We start from the raw sequence: 18,293 nt of genomic DNA, 5'->3' as shown, positions 1-18,293 counted from the left end.
CTCATTGCAACCCCCTTCATCACTGCACCAGGGCAATGCTATCGCCATTACATAAACTGTGTCAGATCAGGGGGAATTGCCACTCTTTATTTCTGTCCTCCCACTTTGCATCTATGTGGAGGCCAGAGATTAGAACAAACATGGCTGGGGCGTAAAATCCATTCAGTTACTGCCGTCCAAACTAATTTTACCGTTTAATATTTGCTTTGTGCTAATTGAATTCTCTATTTCAATTGGCTGTTCTAATCAGAAAAGTGCAAGGATACATAGAGAATGCATTTCTATTTATTTACATGCAGGGATGATATTAATGCACTGCTATTAGCCACAAACAAAGATATTTCAAACAGAACATACTCCCAAATCCTACGGAAACATTGTAGCTCAGGCCTTCAGGCAGCAAAAAAAAAAAAAAAAAAAAAGGAAAGAAACAATTGTTATTGCATAATAGCCATTCTAACCTAGACCAAACAACAGCAGAGATAGGAAATTCTCAGCATTCTTTCATTTATTCCACTTCCATCTTTTTACATAAGTTGTAGAAATAAAACATTGTGAAATCTCACTAAGTCATTTGGAGAGAAAAAGAAAAATCCAAACTCCAGTACATGCACAGAAATAGCAATCTGACTGCACAAATAAACGATAAATTTGCCTGACTGTGTTGAAATTCAATGCAATAAAAGAAAGGCCTTCAAAGGAGATAAGGTTTTAACTGCATCAAAATGTTCTTGTGCAAAATGGATCATTCAAATCCCCAGGATGGCACTTGCCACTAATTAGGTCTGTTAGGTCTTTTGACATCAAGTTCAAGGAATCTCTACTAAAAATTCCAATTTATGAAACACACTTCCAGGCAACCTAAGGTGGCTATTCAGATTTATGTTAAGAAAACATGTGGTTTTGTCCATGTCCCCGTGGCAATGTTCATTTCTCATCCATTACAAGGAAGCAACCAATATGATTCAAGGGTAGAGAAGGGTTTGTGCAGAAAGGTTAAGTAACTAAAAATATTCGTACAAAGTTGTTTTCAGGGAAAGAGGAGGTGGTGGAAATGATAAATATAAGTTTCTGGAGAGTGTAAAGAGAAAGAAGAATAGCTGACGGGAGTCTCATGAAGGGGGTATTTTACCAGGACAAATGGGTAAATATAGCTAATTAAAGTGAAACATCAGTTTCTTCACACCCTGTACCACTGCAAAAAATAATCTCCAGAGGAAGTTTTGATTTTCGATCTCTGTAACAAATGGGATGGGGGGTGGCGCGGAGAGAGAAGGAGGTTATAAAGTGCATTTGGGATAGACAATTGTTGGTTCTTATATTCATTTTTAGGACTGATGATTAAATTGAACAAGTCTTTGTAAGTTTGTACATTCATTTTTAGAACTGATGATTAACTGGAATAAATTTTTGTCAGTTCCTATATTCATTTTTAGGGGTGATGATTAAATTGAATACATCTCTATAAGACACCTACAGGGAAAAAAATGAAGCAATTTACCATACTCATAAAAGTTAAAAATAAAATATATACAGACATATACAATGACAATTTCAGAATTTAGATTAGCAAAACTTCATAGTTCACCTTGCATATTTATTATTTTTTTCTGATTTCCTCCAAAATGATGGCTTCTAAGTTTAAAACACTTGTAGATTTCTCAGCAACGATCATCAAATAAAAGGACATTAAAAAGGTAAAGTCTGCTCTGCAAATTTTCAAAAAAAGAAATTTTTTTTCAAAAAAAGAAAATTTTCATGAAGTTCTACTTACCTGGAAGACTCCACAAACCAGAAACTTCCAGAGTTCTTAATTTTTTCTCCAGTTCAGCCACCCGATTCCCTAGGATTCTGGAAAAGGGGAGAGAATGACAAAAAACACCAATGAACATCGATCTCATCAGCTCTCAGGGCTGTGAGCAGGATACTTGGGAAGCCCCCTAGTGCCCTAATAGAGAGAACATGTTTTGAGACTTAAGATACATGCTAAAAACTGTGTGTGTGTGTTTGCTCCACACACACATACTCTATTGAAAGTACATATGAAAATATAAAGTGAATAATTAAAAATGATTTTAAAATTACTGAAATGTTGTCATTCAAGTGAATCTTCTCCCACAAAGGTAGCTGCACAGCCAAACAATGATTCTACCATTGCCCAGACATCTTACATCATTTCTATTTGCTCAATGCTAAAGATGACACTTAATTTTGAATACTCTTACAAGTATCACACCCTGATTCTTTGAGGGGGGATCTGAGTTTCAGAAACAACCAAGTCTAACAAATAATATGGAAGAACATGCTTGGTAATGTTACTTAGAGGTAATAAAATAATAAGATCTGCCTTCTTAGACCTAAACTATGGCTTACACATGTCTATATCCTTGATATCTAGCATAATGTCTGGTAGATGGTAGGTGCTCAATAAATATATTTGATTAAATAAATGCTTTCCTTTTTTTCATGGCTTGTAATGATATCCGGAGAGAATTAAAAAATAGGCATTTCAAAAACTTTTCAGAAATTACAGAATCACTAGAATAATTACATTGCCTTCCAAGGTGCCCATTCTGACTCACTGTGATGTATAAGATCTAGAATGTGTATTTGAACAGATTACTCTGCTTACTTGGAAGCCAAACTTTGTCTATATGCATGGAAAGACATAAATGTGGGCATATATTTTCCCTCCTTCACTCTACACAAAATTAAATATAGTTGGGAAATGATTTGATAGTCATCTAAAACTTCAATCATTTTCCATTGGCCCGGAAATTGAAAAACCAGTCTTTATCTTTGAGGGATATTCTTGGCATTGCTGTGCTAAAATGATGTGGAAATCACCTTAATAGCCAAGTTTCAAATCCTTTCAGCAGGAGAAACCAGAACGCCAGAATTGTTCTTCTACCTCTCTTTATATTCCAGACATAGCTGCACACACCCACATACATACCGAGACATGAATATGTATATATCTGCACATATATATGTGGCTTTGAATTCATCCTTATTTTACCTGAATTCACTTGCGGCGTCTTACTTAATTAATATTCCCTTTGAGTTCACAGAAAACTCTTTGACGTGACTCTGTGGTTTTGTTCATCTAGGTACTTAGAGTTTTCTTTTCTTCTTTTCCTTAAGTCTTAAATTCTGCATAGTCCTTATCAATTACTTTCAATTTTCACTCTATGTGTTGGGTCTATTCTGCTTTCATGTCTCTGACCCCTCAACAAACACCTCTTTTCGTAATCTCACTTTCAATATTTTGCTCAGACCCTCTGATCCGAGCTCCCTTTTCACCAGCTGATGGGTCTGAGATGCAATCACAGCAGTGTTCAAGTTGATGCCTGCTTCTTAGCGAGATCAGATCATCTGTACGTGGCTGCTTCTTGGAAACAAAAGATAAGGCTTAACTCTTCTGTGGACAATGAAGGATGCCGTCAGGGCAACGTTCAAAGGCGTGGTGCAGAGACATTTGGCTGCATTTTTTCTGATGGCCCTGGATAATGCAGCCATGTCTCCCAGAAATGCGCTGAGGTGAATTTGTTGGGGTCCCTAACAGCCTACTCTCAGGGACTCTGCCTAAGTTTGTCAGGGCTGACTGCTTTCTTCTTTAGCCTGACATAAGCATCTGATGCACGGCTGGAGGTGATAAAATGGACCCAGCAGAAGTTGTGGTAGTAGTAATAGTAACAATAATGACATCAATAACAATAACAACTACACTTCAGTTAACACAAATAGCAACTAATCTTTCCTGAGTCCCAGGTCTGAGTCAGAGCCTATGCCAAACACCTACTAAATATGCATTTTTTTATCTGACCTGACAAAAACTCTGCAGCGTAGACTGTATTTTTATCCTCCTTTTACACATGTGAACTCTAACAAACAGAGAGGTTAAGCAGCTTGTCCAAGGACACACAGTTCATCTCAAAGCTGTGTCTTTTCCCAACCCTCAGTGTTCTCACCCACCACACTCGACTCCTCCCACTAGAAAACAGAGGCAGGGAAGTTAGTTAACTTAACCAAAACCACATGTAGGACTCAGCTGGTGATGAGTCTGGATTTTTAACCTATGCCTCAGTTTGCCTCCCAAGTGCATGCTCTTAACCAATAACCCCCTAATGGCACTAGAAAACCAGCATTCTCACACCTAAAGCAAGTTCTCTTTAAAACCGTTCATAACTGATATATGGATGCAGCCATAGCTGGACTTGCAAAATATAACCCAAGATAGTTCAAATGACAGAGAGTTTCCTAACTGGCCTCACACTGAACAGATATGGCAGGTGGTCCACTGAACGTGGTGTGATGCAGCCCACAGAGAGAAGGGGGTTATCTGAGTCTCAATAGCTGGCAGTATTCATAGATGGAGACAGTAGAAGTACAAACAGGGTCTGTTCAATGAAGTTCAACCAATCCAACAATTATTGAGGCTGTAGGGGACACTGAAGAGAAGCAGACCCTGTCCCTACATTTAGGGACTAAAGTTCTGGTGGGAGACAGACAGATGCACACAAACAGACACACACAAGTACAGTGCCAGTGGAAGGCTTTAACAACAGTTGATATTTATTAATCACTTGTTCTATGCCAGGTATTACTCTAAGCCTTGCACAAATATTATCTCCCTTAGCGCCTTGTGACAATAGATGAGGTAGCTCTTATTACGTTTATTAGAGGCCAACTAACTTGCCCTGGGTGACAGAGCTGGTAAGTGGAGGGTCCAGAATCAAAACCCGAGCCTGCAAATACACAAGTCCTTCAGTAGAACTGTGGAGAAGACGTGAAGATTAAATGAAAGATGAATCCAGAGCGGCTTGTAGGGCCCAAGATCATGAATGATCTTGCTGCCAGATTGAGAATGGTGAGACTTTTATTCATTGGCCACAAGGAGACATTGAAGGGTTGTAAGCAGAGACGCAGCATAAGGAAGTTTAGGAAAACTGTTTTTGACGTGGGGTTGAGAATGAACTGGAAGGAGGATGAGTTGAAACAGAAAGACCAGTTAGGAGAGTGTTGCACTGGGCAGTGATGACGATGGCTCAAAGGAGCCAGAGGGGATGCAGGGAAGCCAAAGGAATGGAGTAATAATACGGAGGAAGACGAGCAGTTGGAGGTGCCTATGGCATATCGGGGTAGACAGCTGCACAACCGGGAGACAGGAGGAGCTGGGAGAGCAAAGATGAGGGTACACGCTGGGGGTGGGTCTGCTCCCCAACACAGTGTGGGGAGTCAGAAGAACAGAGGGCCAGAGCACCACCTGCGGAAGGTGAGAAAGGACCAGAGAAGCGCAGGTGGAGAGGGAAGAGGCGCACCAGGGCCACGTGGGGAAGGGGAGAGAAGGTTCCCGGGGGGGCAGCATGGTCAGTATCGTCTTATTCTAGAAGGTGGTCACACAGGATGAAAAAGGCCACTAAAGGGGCTTCCGTGGTGGCGCAGTGGTTGAGAATCTGCCTGCTAATGCAGGGGATGAGGGTTCGAGCCCTGGTCTGGGGAGATCCCACATGCCACGGAGCAACTAGGCCCATGAGCCACAACTACTGAGCTTGCGCTCCGCAACAAGAGAGGCCGTGATAGTGAGAGGCCCGCGCACCGCGATGAAGAGTGGCCCCCGCTTGCCGCAACTAGAGAAAGCCCTCGCACAGAAACGAAGACCCAACACAGCCAAAAAAAAGATTAAAAATTAAAAAATAAAATATAAAAAAAAAAAAAGAAACAGAAAAAGTCCACTAAGAAGACATGCCCCACCCTTGAGAGAGCTGTTACAAGACAGAGGAAGGGGTGAAATCCAGAATCCAAGTGACAGGGGTGGGAAAAGCAGCCTATGAGAAGGTTGAAGCAGTGAATATAGATGACTTCAAGTAGTTTAGCAGGGAATCCAAGGAGACAGCCAGGGCAGTAGCCTGAGGCATAAACAGGTTTGAGAGAGATTTTTTTTTTTTTGTAGGACGGGGGAGATTTTAAAATAAAGTTTTTATTTAGCGGTGGCTTGTTTTAGGATAGGGGAGATTTCAGCATATGTCTACCCAGTAGTCTAGAAAAATCCTCCAGATGCCAGGCTTCTAGAGAGATTTTCAGTAGTAGTTTCCGATGATAGCAACATCACAGGAAATCTGCAAAGACAGAACGAACCCAGGAGCTGGCCACCACTGTACCTCTGTCCTTGCTTTCTGGACAACACAGCAAGCAAGAATCTCTGAGTGAGGGTCCTGGGGGGGAGCCCGATCCCAAAGAGGAAGAGGTGGCCATGGCCTCACACAGACTGGAGAGAACCGTGTCCCCCTATCTCCACCCCAGGGGACCTTCTTTTGAATCTCTGCTCTGATCCCCGACAGCTCCCGCTGCTTCCAAGACCTTGAACTTCCAAGCTATCTACCACCGGCCAGGGAGTGGGGAGAGCAGTGAAGAGCTTTAGGCAAAGCACAGAGGGTAGTGAAAGGCCAGCATATCCTCACGTACTGACCACCGCGGCTACCACCCCAGCACTGGCAGAGTGATGGCTTGTTGGGCAGGGCTGGAGGACCAGAGGTGCTGTGCTGTGAGACATACTCTTTTTTTTTTTTTTTAAATTGAGTTATTTGTTTTGTGTGTGTGTTTTAAATTTTTATTTATTTATTTATTTATGGCTGTGTTGGGTCTTCGCTTCTGTGCGAGGGCTTTCTCTAGTTGCGGCAAGTGGGGGCCACTCTTCATCGCCGTGCGCGGGCCTCTCACTATCGCGGCCTCTCTTGTTGCGGAGCACAGGCTCCAGATGCGCAGGCTCAGTAATTGTGGCTCACGGGCCCAGTCGCTCCGCGGCATGTGGGATCTTCCCAGACCAGGGCTCGAGCCCGTGTCCCCTGCATTAGCAGGCAGATTCTCAACCACTGTGCCACCAGGGAAGCCCGAGACATACTCTTAACGTCTGTCTCTTCATTAATGCTTTGCCACCTGTTTCTAAGACACGTGAAGCCCGTCCGTTCTTTAACCATAGCTAGACAACTGCAAACTCACAAGAAGTCCCTCAGGCAAAATGCTTATCAATTGAACTTCCTCTCAAAATATAAAGTCCTAGGTTTATTCATCAGTTCTTCAAGATGGCTCCCATTGGGCCTTCTCAGTGTGGGGGGGTGGGGGCGGTAGGGGGGGGTGTGCGTGTGGGGAGGGGGTAGGAGGGTAAGCGCCAGTAGGGGGAGCACACGCTTACAGAACGGAGCACCTGCATTCTTACTTCTAACGCTCCACCCAAACAAAGCTATTTTTAAATCTTAGGTACAAAAGGCTAAATCATGGGGGACAAGAGCAAGCAGACCAAATGCACACTTTATTCCGAGCTCCCACTCCATCTGTTGTATCATTCGTTTCTTTCCATACCCCCGGATAAAACATTTATTGAAAGTGTGAAACTTCAGACCCTCAAAGTATTAAAAATGGCACATTAGGTACTTTATGTACTGATATGAGGCAATCTTCAAGATCTATTGTTATGAGAGAAAAAAGCAAGGTGGAAGACAGTGACAAAAACTTTTTCTGAGGAATACTAGCTACCATTTGTAAAAAAAAAAAAAAAAAAAACTAAAAAAAAAAAGAAAATCTATATATAAATATATATGACTATTTATGTGTGTGTATATAAATGTACTATGCGTTTGCTTATATATGCATCCTTGGAGAGGATACATAAAAAAGGAGGAATGGTGGTTTCTTCCAGGCAGGGGAATTGGCTGGCTGAGAGATAACAGTAGTTTGGAGATATATTGTTGCTCAACCTTTTAAAATGTAAATCAACAGATGGTTCAAAATTATTAAAGAGTAGTTAAAGATGGAAAGGTACATTAAAAAAATAAAGGCAGCAAAATGAAAATGTCTGTCTCTCTCAACAGAGGGTGAGAGCCCGTGGCACCTGGGGATGTGTGTGGTTGCAGTGGAGTATGGGAGGAAATGTATAAGGAAATCAATCTGTCACAAGAGGCAGGAGTGTCAGGCCAGCAGCTTGGGGATACTGAGTTTGGCAGGCGGTGGGACTCAGCTGGGCTTTTCGGTGGAGGCTTGTGTTGTGACAGGCACTGTAGCTGGCAGGTGGGTCTGAGTGTAGCCGGGCAAGCAGTGAGCTGGGGTCTGAGGATGGAGGGTTGACGGGAGGATCTTCCCAAGGACAAGGTAATGGTCTGGTGGGAAGGAAGAAGAAGGGGCAGGTAGGAGATGTACACTGAAGGACCTTGGCAAGCACTCAGGAAATATATATTGAATAAGTGAATGAATGCATGAAAACCATAAAACTTAATGCCTGTTTGCATGTGAGTATTAAGGGAACAGGAACAAAGGGTTAGAGGACATTCAATCATCCATTCATCAAATAATCACGAGCACCCAGTGTGGGCCCAGCACTATCCGACACACTGGGAGAGAATAGTGACCAAAATGGACAAACATACTGGCCCTGGGACAGCTTCAACCTGAGTGATGTGGAAGTTGGTCAAACCTAGGTATTAGGATGGTGAGCAGGGCACGTTAAATATTCTTCAAATCACGCTTTAAATGGCTGCATGATGTTGTGCCTTATGGATTTACTGTAATCTTAACCATTCTCCAATTTAAAAATATTTGGGTTGTTTCCATTTTTTTCATTCTTATAAATGAATCCACAGTGAACCACCTTATGTATAAATCTAGGGCCTCATTCTGATTTTTTTCTTTAGGATACATTCCTAGAAGCAGACCCTCTGGGTCAAAGGGCACAAGCATTTTAAAGTATTTAAAATGTACTAAGGGATGGATGCTCCAGACTCTAGACTCATTGAATTTGAGGAGCTGAAAAAAAATATCAGGGGAAACTGTCAACCTAGCAGATGGAAATGTGGGGCTTGCTCTCGATGGCGAGGTGGGGACAAGAGTGCTAGGAAGAGTCTGCAGAGAACAAGAAGCAAAGACAGAGGGAGTGAGGTCCCCCAAGTGGGGGAAGAAGATAGGAGACCAAAGAAAAGAGGAGGAGGAGGAGAACGTGGCCTGGGGTGGAGGGAGGAGGAAGAGGAGGAGGGGGAAGGGAATGAGGCAGTACAGAGAGTAGGAGGAATCCAAGAAGATGGGTTTCAAGACGGGAATTGGGATGAAGAGAAATTATAGATGAAAGAGACTCAGAAAGTGGGGTTTGGGGGTACTGGTGACCTTCAAAGGAAGGTTGCTATGGAAAATTCAGAAGGGGTCTTGGGAGGTATTGAAGCGAGGTGATCTTTTGTTCCTGCCCATGGCATCACTGGGGGCTTGCTAAAATCCAGAATCCTGATATTCCCTCCAGAAAGCCCCCCAAATCTGCATTTCCAAACAAGCACCCCATCCAAGTAATTCTAACACAGGTGCCCCCCAGAACACACGTTAAGGGGGTGGCTATTGAAGAAGTAGAGGTGGCCTCTTGTTCACAAATATTGGAGGTGAGTGGAATTCACGGGAACCCTTTGCGGGGTTCAGGAAGATCTGGGAGGTTTCTGGGTGAAGATGCAGAAGCAGGACGAGGGGCAGAAGTTGAAGAGGTTGAAAGAGGAGGTCACAGGAGAGCTGGGCTCCAAAGGAGGGAGGAAGGTGTGGACCAACAGGACAGTGTGTTGGTGTGTTTCCCAGAGACGAGGGATAGGATGGAAGACATTGGTTTGGCGGGAGCAGTAAGCCTTGTGGCTCATGATAGGCAGGCTTTGTTTTCTCAGTAAAAGAGGAGCTGAGGTCACCTGCTGGGAACAGACTAGGGTTTAGAAGACCTGAGGAGGTTTGAAAGAGCCCCAGTGGGGGCCTTATAGGGAGCTGGTGAGGACAGAGAAGGCTCCTGGGGACACTGCCGGGTGCAGGGGATTCTACCTGAAATAAAACAGACTTCGTACCTCTTCTGGGGAGACTCCCGTTTCTTCGTCCTCCCCCCGAGGCATATCTCCATTTTAGCATCTGGCTGTTTCAGTCCTTGATTAAGATTTCTTTTAAAGGAATTTTTAAAACTTCTTCTGTCAATAAATTACCCCTGTCATCCCTCTGAGATTGCCCAGACTCCCTCCACTGCTCTCTGCCTTCTTTTATATATATCTTAATCTCTTGCTCAATCTTCCCTTCACTCCCGGCCTCTCTTTTTGTTATTTTGTTTTTACAATACTCTCCATCATTTTCCAGTTGCCTCTCTCCTTGCACCCTGCCTCGCCAGGCTCCCGATTCCCTGACCCCTCCCTGTTCTTGCAGGAAGCCCAGCCTTGGGCACTTGCTCCTGTATTCCATGCTTAAATTTTGCTTCCACATGTAGGTCTTATAAGCAGGACCAGCTATGTAATTTGCAGAGCTCAGCGCAAAATGAAAATTCAGGGCCCCCTTATTCAAAAAAGATTAAGATTTTGAAGATGGTGACGCAAAGTATTGATTAGACCAAGTGCAGGGACCTTCTGAGCACTGGGCCATGTGTGACTGCATGAGTCGCTGGTCCTCAAAGCTGGCCCTGTTTGCGATGTTTTTTGCTTTAATTTATTGTTTATTCTCTGAACACTTCCAATTTTGCTTCTGTCATCTTGACCTGCTACTTTAACTTGCTTGATTTTGCCCAACATAGCCAACATATTTGTAGTAACCAAATAAGACATTCTGTTTTAATTATTGTTTCTTTTCACCATCTTTTTTGCTGATCTGGAAAAGTGGCACGAGACTCCATTCTAGGCCCAGCTGCCTGTAAGTTGATGCTTGGGTGTTCCTGCTATTCAGAGCCCGAGAAAGCTGTGCTGTGAGGTTAAAATGGCACGAGGAGGTGCCTCTCCTAGAGAAGATGTGGAGGAGAGTAGATTAAGTTCCCCGGGCAAGCATGCCATCAAAATCAGCCGGGTAATATGCATTACTCTGTGAGTGGCTCAGAGTAAGCATTCAATAAGCAAGAACCAGTATTATTTCCATGTTGGTTCCAGCCGAGAGCCAAGATGCTGTCATAATGCAGAAGCACAGTTCTAGCTCAGTAAGTTTCCCTCCAGATGTAAGGGCTCTTCTCTTCTTCCCTTGAGGCCGGCAGACCCACCCCCTGGTTGCCACCCACTGCTGATAGTCGTCGTCTCACACATCTCCCGCCCGCCCTGCACCCCAGGGTCCAGCCACCTACTTGTTGGTCTGCCTCTGGTGCTGGATCACCATGTTTTTCTCATGGATTGTCTCCAACAGGGCTGTTGCCAGAGATTTCAGATCAGAGATGGACTGTGGAGTAGCTGGGAGACTGCACCCGTGGTCCTCAGATAACAGATCCTGAACTGGGTGGGATATAAAATTTACAGCTCAGTCTTAAATCCTTCTGGAACGTTGGAATGCAAACCAGTGTCAGTTCTTCCTGGATAATGAAGCTGGGATCAGTTCCCGGCTTCCACCCGCTACTGTGTTGTAACTGAAGGGTCCACTTCAAGTGTCAAAAGTGGAAAAAAAAATAAAATTTAGTGTGAGGGTTAAACAGAAAGGAGGAAGTACTCATGGACTTTTAGCAACACCTTTTCTTTAAAGGATAATAATCTTTTGCATTTGTCCAGTATTTTATGCTTTTGAAACACTCACGCTGACTAACTCATTTGAGGCTTCAAATTTTAAAAAGAACCTGGAAAATGTTATTTATTCCCATTTCATGGACAGAAAAGCAAGGTGCTGATGGATTAACAACATTAGCTGAAGGTCACACAGCAATGCAAATGAAAATGACTCTAGTCCTGAGCTCCTGGCTTTATATCACAGCTTCCCACAGTACTCTTGGTGGGTGGTAAGATAATGTAGGAGATTATTTAGAATACAAAATATATTTTGTATATGCATGTTTTTAGAAACTAAGAGATAACCCCAAGAGACCACAACCACTTGTATTCCTATGAGACAGAAAAAAGAAGAAATAATATAAATCTCTCATTATATATCTTTGAACACCATTTCCTATATGCCTATATGTAGACACACAAATTCACACATTTCTCTCCAAAAATGGGAAAAAGCTCTGCTTTTTTCACTTAACCTTATGTCTCATCATGAATATCTACTAAAATATAAAATGTAACGGCTGCTTAGTAGTCCATGCATAGATCTACAGTAATTTATTTAATTACTCCTGGACAATTATGTTGTTTCCAATGTTTTTGATTATAACTAATGTAGGAAGAACTTTCTTGAAGCAAAATGCTTGCATATGTCTGTAATCATTTCTTGTTGGCTCAAAGGGGATCAGTTTAAGGCTTTTTATAACAGAGAACCAAATGGTTCTCTAGAAAGGTTGTGCCTGGTTGACTGCTCTGCCAGCGTGTTTGAGCGTGGCTAGTGTGTCCCAGGTCGGTGACAGGATGGGGTCTCAACATTCAAACATTCAACGTTCAAAGGCTATCAAGGGTATCCAGAGCTATACTTAGATGGGCTACTTCACGTTTCTATAGAGTACTGTAGTTTTCTTTTTAAAAATAATCCTAGGGTGTCCTTTTCTAGTTGAGTGAAAAAGAAAAAAAAAAAAAAAGAAGTTGCTTAGAAAAGTGCCTTGATTATTAGGTAGGCTGGAGATTCAGCAATTTTTTTTAATCCCCCGTAGCTCTGATGAGGACTGACACGTTTTCCTTGCTGGTCTGCACTGCCAACAAGCCCAAAGCAGGCCAGCCCAGCACGGTCTACTTGAGGATGATGTTTAGGACTGAATTCCCAAACATTAAGTGTCAGAAGCAAGCTCTCTGCTATTTATTCCCCCTGACTGTTCCTGGAAGATCATTATTTTTCATCGGAATCGACAAGAAGGAGGAGGAACAAAATTGCAATCAATAAAAGCTTCTTTGAAAAAGGCACATGTGCCATGGTAAAATGATTTCAGCAGCTGTGAGACTTTTCTAGTCTGATCATAGAGGCCAGGAAAAGGAGAAACTCAATGAGGATGGAACGGACACTTGGAGATGCTAACCTAGTGATTACAGAAGGGAAAACATTCTGGAAAGAGGAGCATAGTTAGGGGAATAGATGCAAATGGGGTCCAGTCATTAGAGAGACCTCTAATGCAGCAGCTCTCAAAGCAGGGTCCCCCGAACCAGCATCAGCATTATCTGGGAACTTTTTAGAAATGCATATTCTCTGGGCTCACCCTAGACCTACTAAATCAGAAACTCTGAGGTGGGACCCAGTAATCTGTGTGTTAATAAGCCCTCCAGGCAATCCTGATGCAGGTGGAAGTTTGGGGGTGACTGCTCTAAGAATCACTTCCATTCCCAGTTCAGAAAACAAGATGTGGACCCACAGTGCTAGCATTCTGTGATCGTAGGTGGTCCCTCCCAGAAAATGACCCCTACCTTGCTTTGCAGACAGGACTCCAGTCAGAGCACTGCTGCTGGATTTACCCTGGCCTTTTGAGTTTTTCCGTCTCTCAAGAGCATTCTAAAGCAGCATTGGGAGAAAACAAAAACCTCTGTCAGAAAAGCCAATAATGGAAAAATACCTAATTCTGGTAGATGCATCCTCCCATCCAGCACACAAGAACTCTTTACAAACTCCAAATGCTAGCCCAACTTTTAAAATTCAGAGTCCCTGCCAGAGAGTTATGATTTTTATGGACCTGGTAAAGAGGTTTTTTTTTTTTTTTTTTAAGTTGGTGCCCAGCAGAATTACAGCAATTATATCCTCCTATATATAGAAGGTACTCAATGCATATTCGTTAAATTAAATCAAATCTGAAGCAAGAACTCAGTCTAATGTGTGAAGTCACTAGTTATGGAAACCCCTTCCAAACAGACATGAGATGGAGACTAGGTTTACTTTCATAGAGCAATGCCAAAAGATCATTAGTGGTGTCTGGAAGGTTTCTGTGGCTGGGCTGGAAGAAAAGCCATGATTGATTAATGAAATCTGCCATAGACTCAAGATTAAGGAAGTGCATATGTGTCACTCCTAGAACAGAACGTTACATTAAAATTGATATGTGCTATACAGCCAGTGCTTGGCACATAGAAGAACTGAATAAATGTTGTTAAGTGAATGCATATACACATTTTTTAAATTATGTATTAATTATACAACTTTAAGAGCTGTATTCTTCTTTGGCTGTGCGTGTATATATAGATGGGTGTAAACTCAAGTGGAGCGCCCCCCCCGCCCCAGAATGGAAAAGGAAGAACAGCATGGAGACTTCTGAGAAAAAAGTGAACGTCAAAAGCCAGGAATATGAGATGGCTGCCCCAGTATTGAGATGGCTATAAAACTTCACCCTCAGGAAGAGAAATCAATCTATTTTCAAAGCAGAGAAACCCAGGAGATTTTGCTAATTATAACACTTACAACTAACATCTGCAGAAACAGATATTATCTAACTAATGGCACTGGAATTAGACTAAATAACAGCGGGGAGAATTTAAACATTCTGTCCTTTTAGTGTGACGTGAACATTATCGTTTAGGTTGTGATTTCCCAATCTTTGTTCCTTCATTGCTCGGAAATCATTTTCTTATGGATGATTAGGAGACAAAGAACATCTGATGACAGAACACTTTATAGAAAAGTAGGAAACCTAATTTAATATAGACTGAGGCTGTATAGTGGTCACATCCAGATTCTGGAGGTGTCAGTGTGCCCTGTCCAGACAATGGAAGGAGCTCTTGCAAAACCTGTTTTTGTTGTGTTTGCTGTTTGGGGTTTAATTCTTACTGGTTCCTCAGTTAAAGCTCTTATTGAACTATCTGGGAGGGCAGGCAAGCACTAGAGTATCTTTGGCACATAAAAGGGAATTAAAATAGAATGACATTTAGATGTACAATAGTGAATCATCACCGTCACCGTCATGATTTTCTACCTTGTATTTGGCAATGTTAGATTTCAAGAGGTTGACCTCTTCATGAAGTTGCTTTAATCTCTCTTGAAGGTACCTGAAAAAGAATATATACAACTAGGAAGTGTTTGGAGGCAAAATAAAAAACATACACTCAAGTAGGAGAGGAAAAAAAGAAAACCACACACCCAAAGAGCCACCTTTTACATACAATGCCTTCCCACCACCGAAAGCAGAAAAGGTGCATCTTGGTGACCTCTTCTTAAATGGATGTGATCAAGGTCAAATACGCCCAAATCACTGAAACCTCACTTTAGGACAGCCCTCTGCAGAGATCCCCTAAGGGATATCAACACAGTTTTCACATAATTCTCATTAAGATGATTCCACTGGGAAGCAAGGCAGCAAGAGGCAATACCAGACACAGCATTAAGTTAGTCACATACACACACTGAAATTTGCCTCTGGGAAAAGACACAGCTAAGGGAATTTCTCAATTTATTTTCTTATTCTTTTCTGTCCTCTTGATAGCAATAATAAGCAGCTTTCACTGGTTCCCTACCCTTCTCACCCAGCCGGGGAGGGCAGGGGGAAAGAGGGCATGGATATAGGCATGTAAGCATGTGGTTCTTCTTTTCTTACTTCTACAACTAACGTGTGACATTAATATCACTGTTTTAGGGTTGAGACTTTCCTTTCACTGTAAGGCTATTTTCTTAAATGTAAATAGGGCTGCAAATAACTCCCAGGCTGCAGGCAAGTGGAGAGCCAGCATCCTACCCGAGTGCAGGCCTGGGACTGGTCACTTGCCTGTTCTCCATACATAGGGCATCCACGTCAATGATTCGGTTCTCGTGGCCGCTCAGGATGTGGTTTAGCTCCTGGTTGAGCCTCTCGACTTTGTCCTGGTAGGAAGACCGCTCTTCTTTAACATCCTGAAGCTCGTCCATAGAGGCCTGCAGGTCATGCTCCAGAGACTCAATCTGAAACCAAAGAAGTGCCCTTACTCAAGGTGTTCTGCAGACATCAGCTTTATGGTTAGAGACGAGCCTTCCACTTGGCTGACCGACTTTTAGAGAGCTTATCAATACCAGCACCTGGTATAAAACCATAAGCGCCACACATCGGAAGATGATAAAAGCTAAAAGCAAGGAACAACTTCCGGCCAGACACTTACTATATCCAAGATGAGATGGATTGCAGCAGCTTGGAAACACAGAACCGATCACTTACCAACTGCAGCCTGCCCTAAAGCCAGGGGCTCGGAGAGGGCAAATCCAGATATTGGGAACAACAGCCAGTGTCTTACAAATACATACTTTTTCAAACCACTCTAGACCCAGAAATCATGTTCTGCTCTTCAAAACCAATTAGTGAGAGAAGAAAAATGAAGTCTAGGCTCTCTAAGCTGTTCCCTAACTAGGGCTCGGTACCCGTGGAGATTTTGCCTAAAAAGCATCCACTCAGCATTTCAGCAGAAACTTGCAAATTAAGGCCAGTGTGTCATGTTTGTTCTCTCCCTGTCTATCCTGGTTATGGCGGAGGTTTCTCGTTGTGTTCAGAACAATGGCACCCAAAGTAAGAGAGCAGACCTGCTGGAAGACAGAAATGCAAAAGGCTGCTTGGGAACCTAGCAGAGAACAGAGGGAGTAAATGCATTCAAACTGCATCTTCCTTCCTCCTCTGACTGCGTTCCAAGCACTCCACAGTCTCTGAGAAATTGGGGCACAGTCTACTCTTCTCTGTGTCATGTCCAGCTGTGCAAACATATCCCCCACTCATAACAGATGTTGGCGATAACCTGTTCCTTTGCTCTCTCCAGCTGCTGAACCAAATCTTCACGCTCATGGGCTGCAAAGTGCCGCACGCCGATTTCTTCGTCTCCCAGCCTCTGTTTGGCAATTGTCATTCTCAAGAGCTGCATTTTCCATTGGTAGAAAAAGAAGAGAGAGAGGGAGAGAGAGTTAAAACGAATAGATCCAAACAAAACCCCAAGCATACTAGGCAGAACGTGTTGGAAGTTAAGATTTTCCAAGAAATACTGGAGAAAGGCACACGACAAAGAAATTTCTTGCCAATATCATTAATTAAAAAAAAAATTAAAAATCCATATTGCATGTACAGACACACGTGTGCACACATACACCTATAAGGGTAACGGGAACACAGGCCTGGGCATCTGAAGGGGGATAGCCTGTTTAGCCCCGCCATAGTGAGGGAAAAAACTCTGTGTCTCTTTTAAACTTAGCAAAGATTAAAAAATGATAACACAATGTTGTAAAGTATCTGCTAAGATGGGCATGCTCCCACATTCTTAACAATTAGGCTATGTTATCAAGAGCCTTAAAAATGTCCCTATCTGACTCTTGCATCTGAGTGCTAATTCAGATTTAAGCCCAAGTAACCTCATCGCCTCTCACCCCATGAATGTTGACAATGGATGAAATACTTTGCTGTAGTTCTGGACTAAAACGCTGGGGAAGAAACTTAATTTTCTTTGTTGCACAACTCAGGAAAACAGCTACTGTGCAGAGTTTCCTTTCTGACCTCAGCAGATGAACTGGATTGATAGTGTTAATTCAGATTTAAGAAATTATCTGAATCTTGGTTTGAGTAGATTCGGGATCTACATGCAATATTAACTAGATCGGATACCTTTTATATTTTCACATGTATACATAGGCTCTCCTCACCCTCATCAACATCCATTAGTTACTGAACTCTGTGAGCTGGCACTGAAACATTACAATGTTTTGTTGCTCCGGTTTTGTAAAGTTTTACAGTGCAATACCTGTTAATTTTCAGAGACAAACCAGAGGTTAATTTCTCTAGGCTCTTGCTGTTTGCTTTAGCAGCATTTGATGGAGGATCTTTATATATATATATATATACATTTGTAATAGATGAAAAATAAACCAGATTTCAAATCCCTTTTTTTTTTTTGAAGCAAACCATGTACCAGGTTTTTGGTCCAAATTGTGTAGGATAAGTTAAATTGCATTCTATTAACCCATATGAACGTATTTCTCTACCCATAGTTATGTCGAAATAAAGTTTTAAAAAGCAAAAAAAAAAAAAAAAAAAAAAAAAAAAGTGTCCCTATCCAAGGATCCAGTAACTCTACTTCTGACAGTCTGGGCTAAAAATAATCCCAGACATGGACTAGCTTTAGGAAAAAAGAAAAAAGTAGATTGTGCTGTTATTTATAGAAACAGTAAGAAAAAAAATAGAAACAATGTCCAACAACAGTGGAATGGCTAGCAAATGATAATGCAGTCAATCAACTGATTGACTGTTTGATCAATCAATCAAACAGCAAGTTTCCAGCTGTTTAAAATGAGGTTGATGTGAACTATGTAGTACCATGGACATGCGGATGCTGCCACACTAAGTGGGAAAAAAAGCAGAAAACTAACTTGAATACGCAGTTTGGGGACTTCTCTGCCAGTCCAGTGGTTAGGACTCCATGCTGCCACAGTTGGGGGCCTGGGTTCAATCCCTGGTCAGGGAACTAAGATCCCACAAGCCACACAGTGTAACC

At 42.4% G+C, this 18,293-nt stretch overlaps 1 protein-coding gene across 1 annotated transcript in view; it reads right to left on the bottom strand.

Moving 5' to 3' along the window:
- CCDC149 (coiled-coil domain containing 149) overlaps window positions 1–18,293 on the bottom strand; it is a 95,387-nt gene that overhangs the window by 12,935 nt on the left and 64,159 nt on the right. The window contains 7 exon segments of the mRNA XM_057547345.1: window positions 358–390; window positions 1,775–1,851; window positions 11,096–11,240; window positions 13,284–13,368; window positions 14,777–14,849; window positions 15,563–15,735; window positions 16,554–16,670. Of these exon segments, the coding sequence (XP_057403328.1) occupies window positions 358–390; window positions 1,775–1,851; window positions 11,096–11,240; window positions 13,284–13,368; window positions 14,777–14,849; window positions 15,563–15,735; window positions 16,554–16,670 (703 nt within the window).

This window comes from Balaenoptera acutorostrata, chromosome 5 (assembly GCF_949987535.1).
Source record: "Balaenoptera acutorostrata chromosome 5, mBalAcu1.1, whole genome shotgun sequence".
Taxonomy (NCBI): domain Eukaryota; kingdom Metazoa; phylum Chordata; class Mammalia; order Artiodactyla; family Balaenopteridae; genus Balaenoptera; species Balaenoptera acutorostrata.
This window is presented reverse-complemented; position numbering and strand designations above follow the sequence as displayed.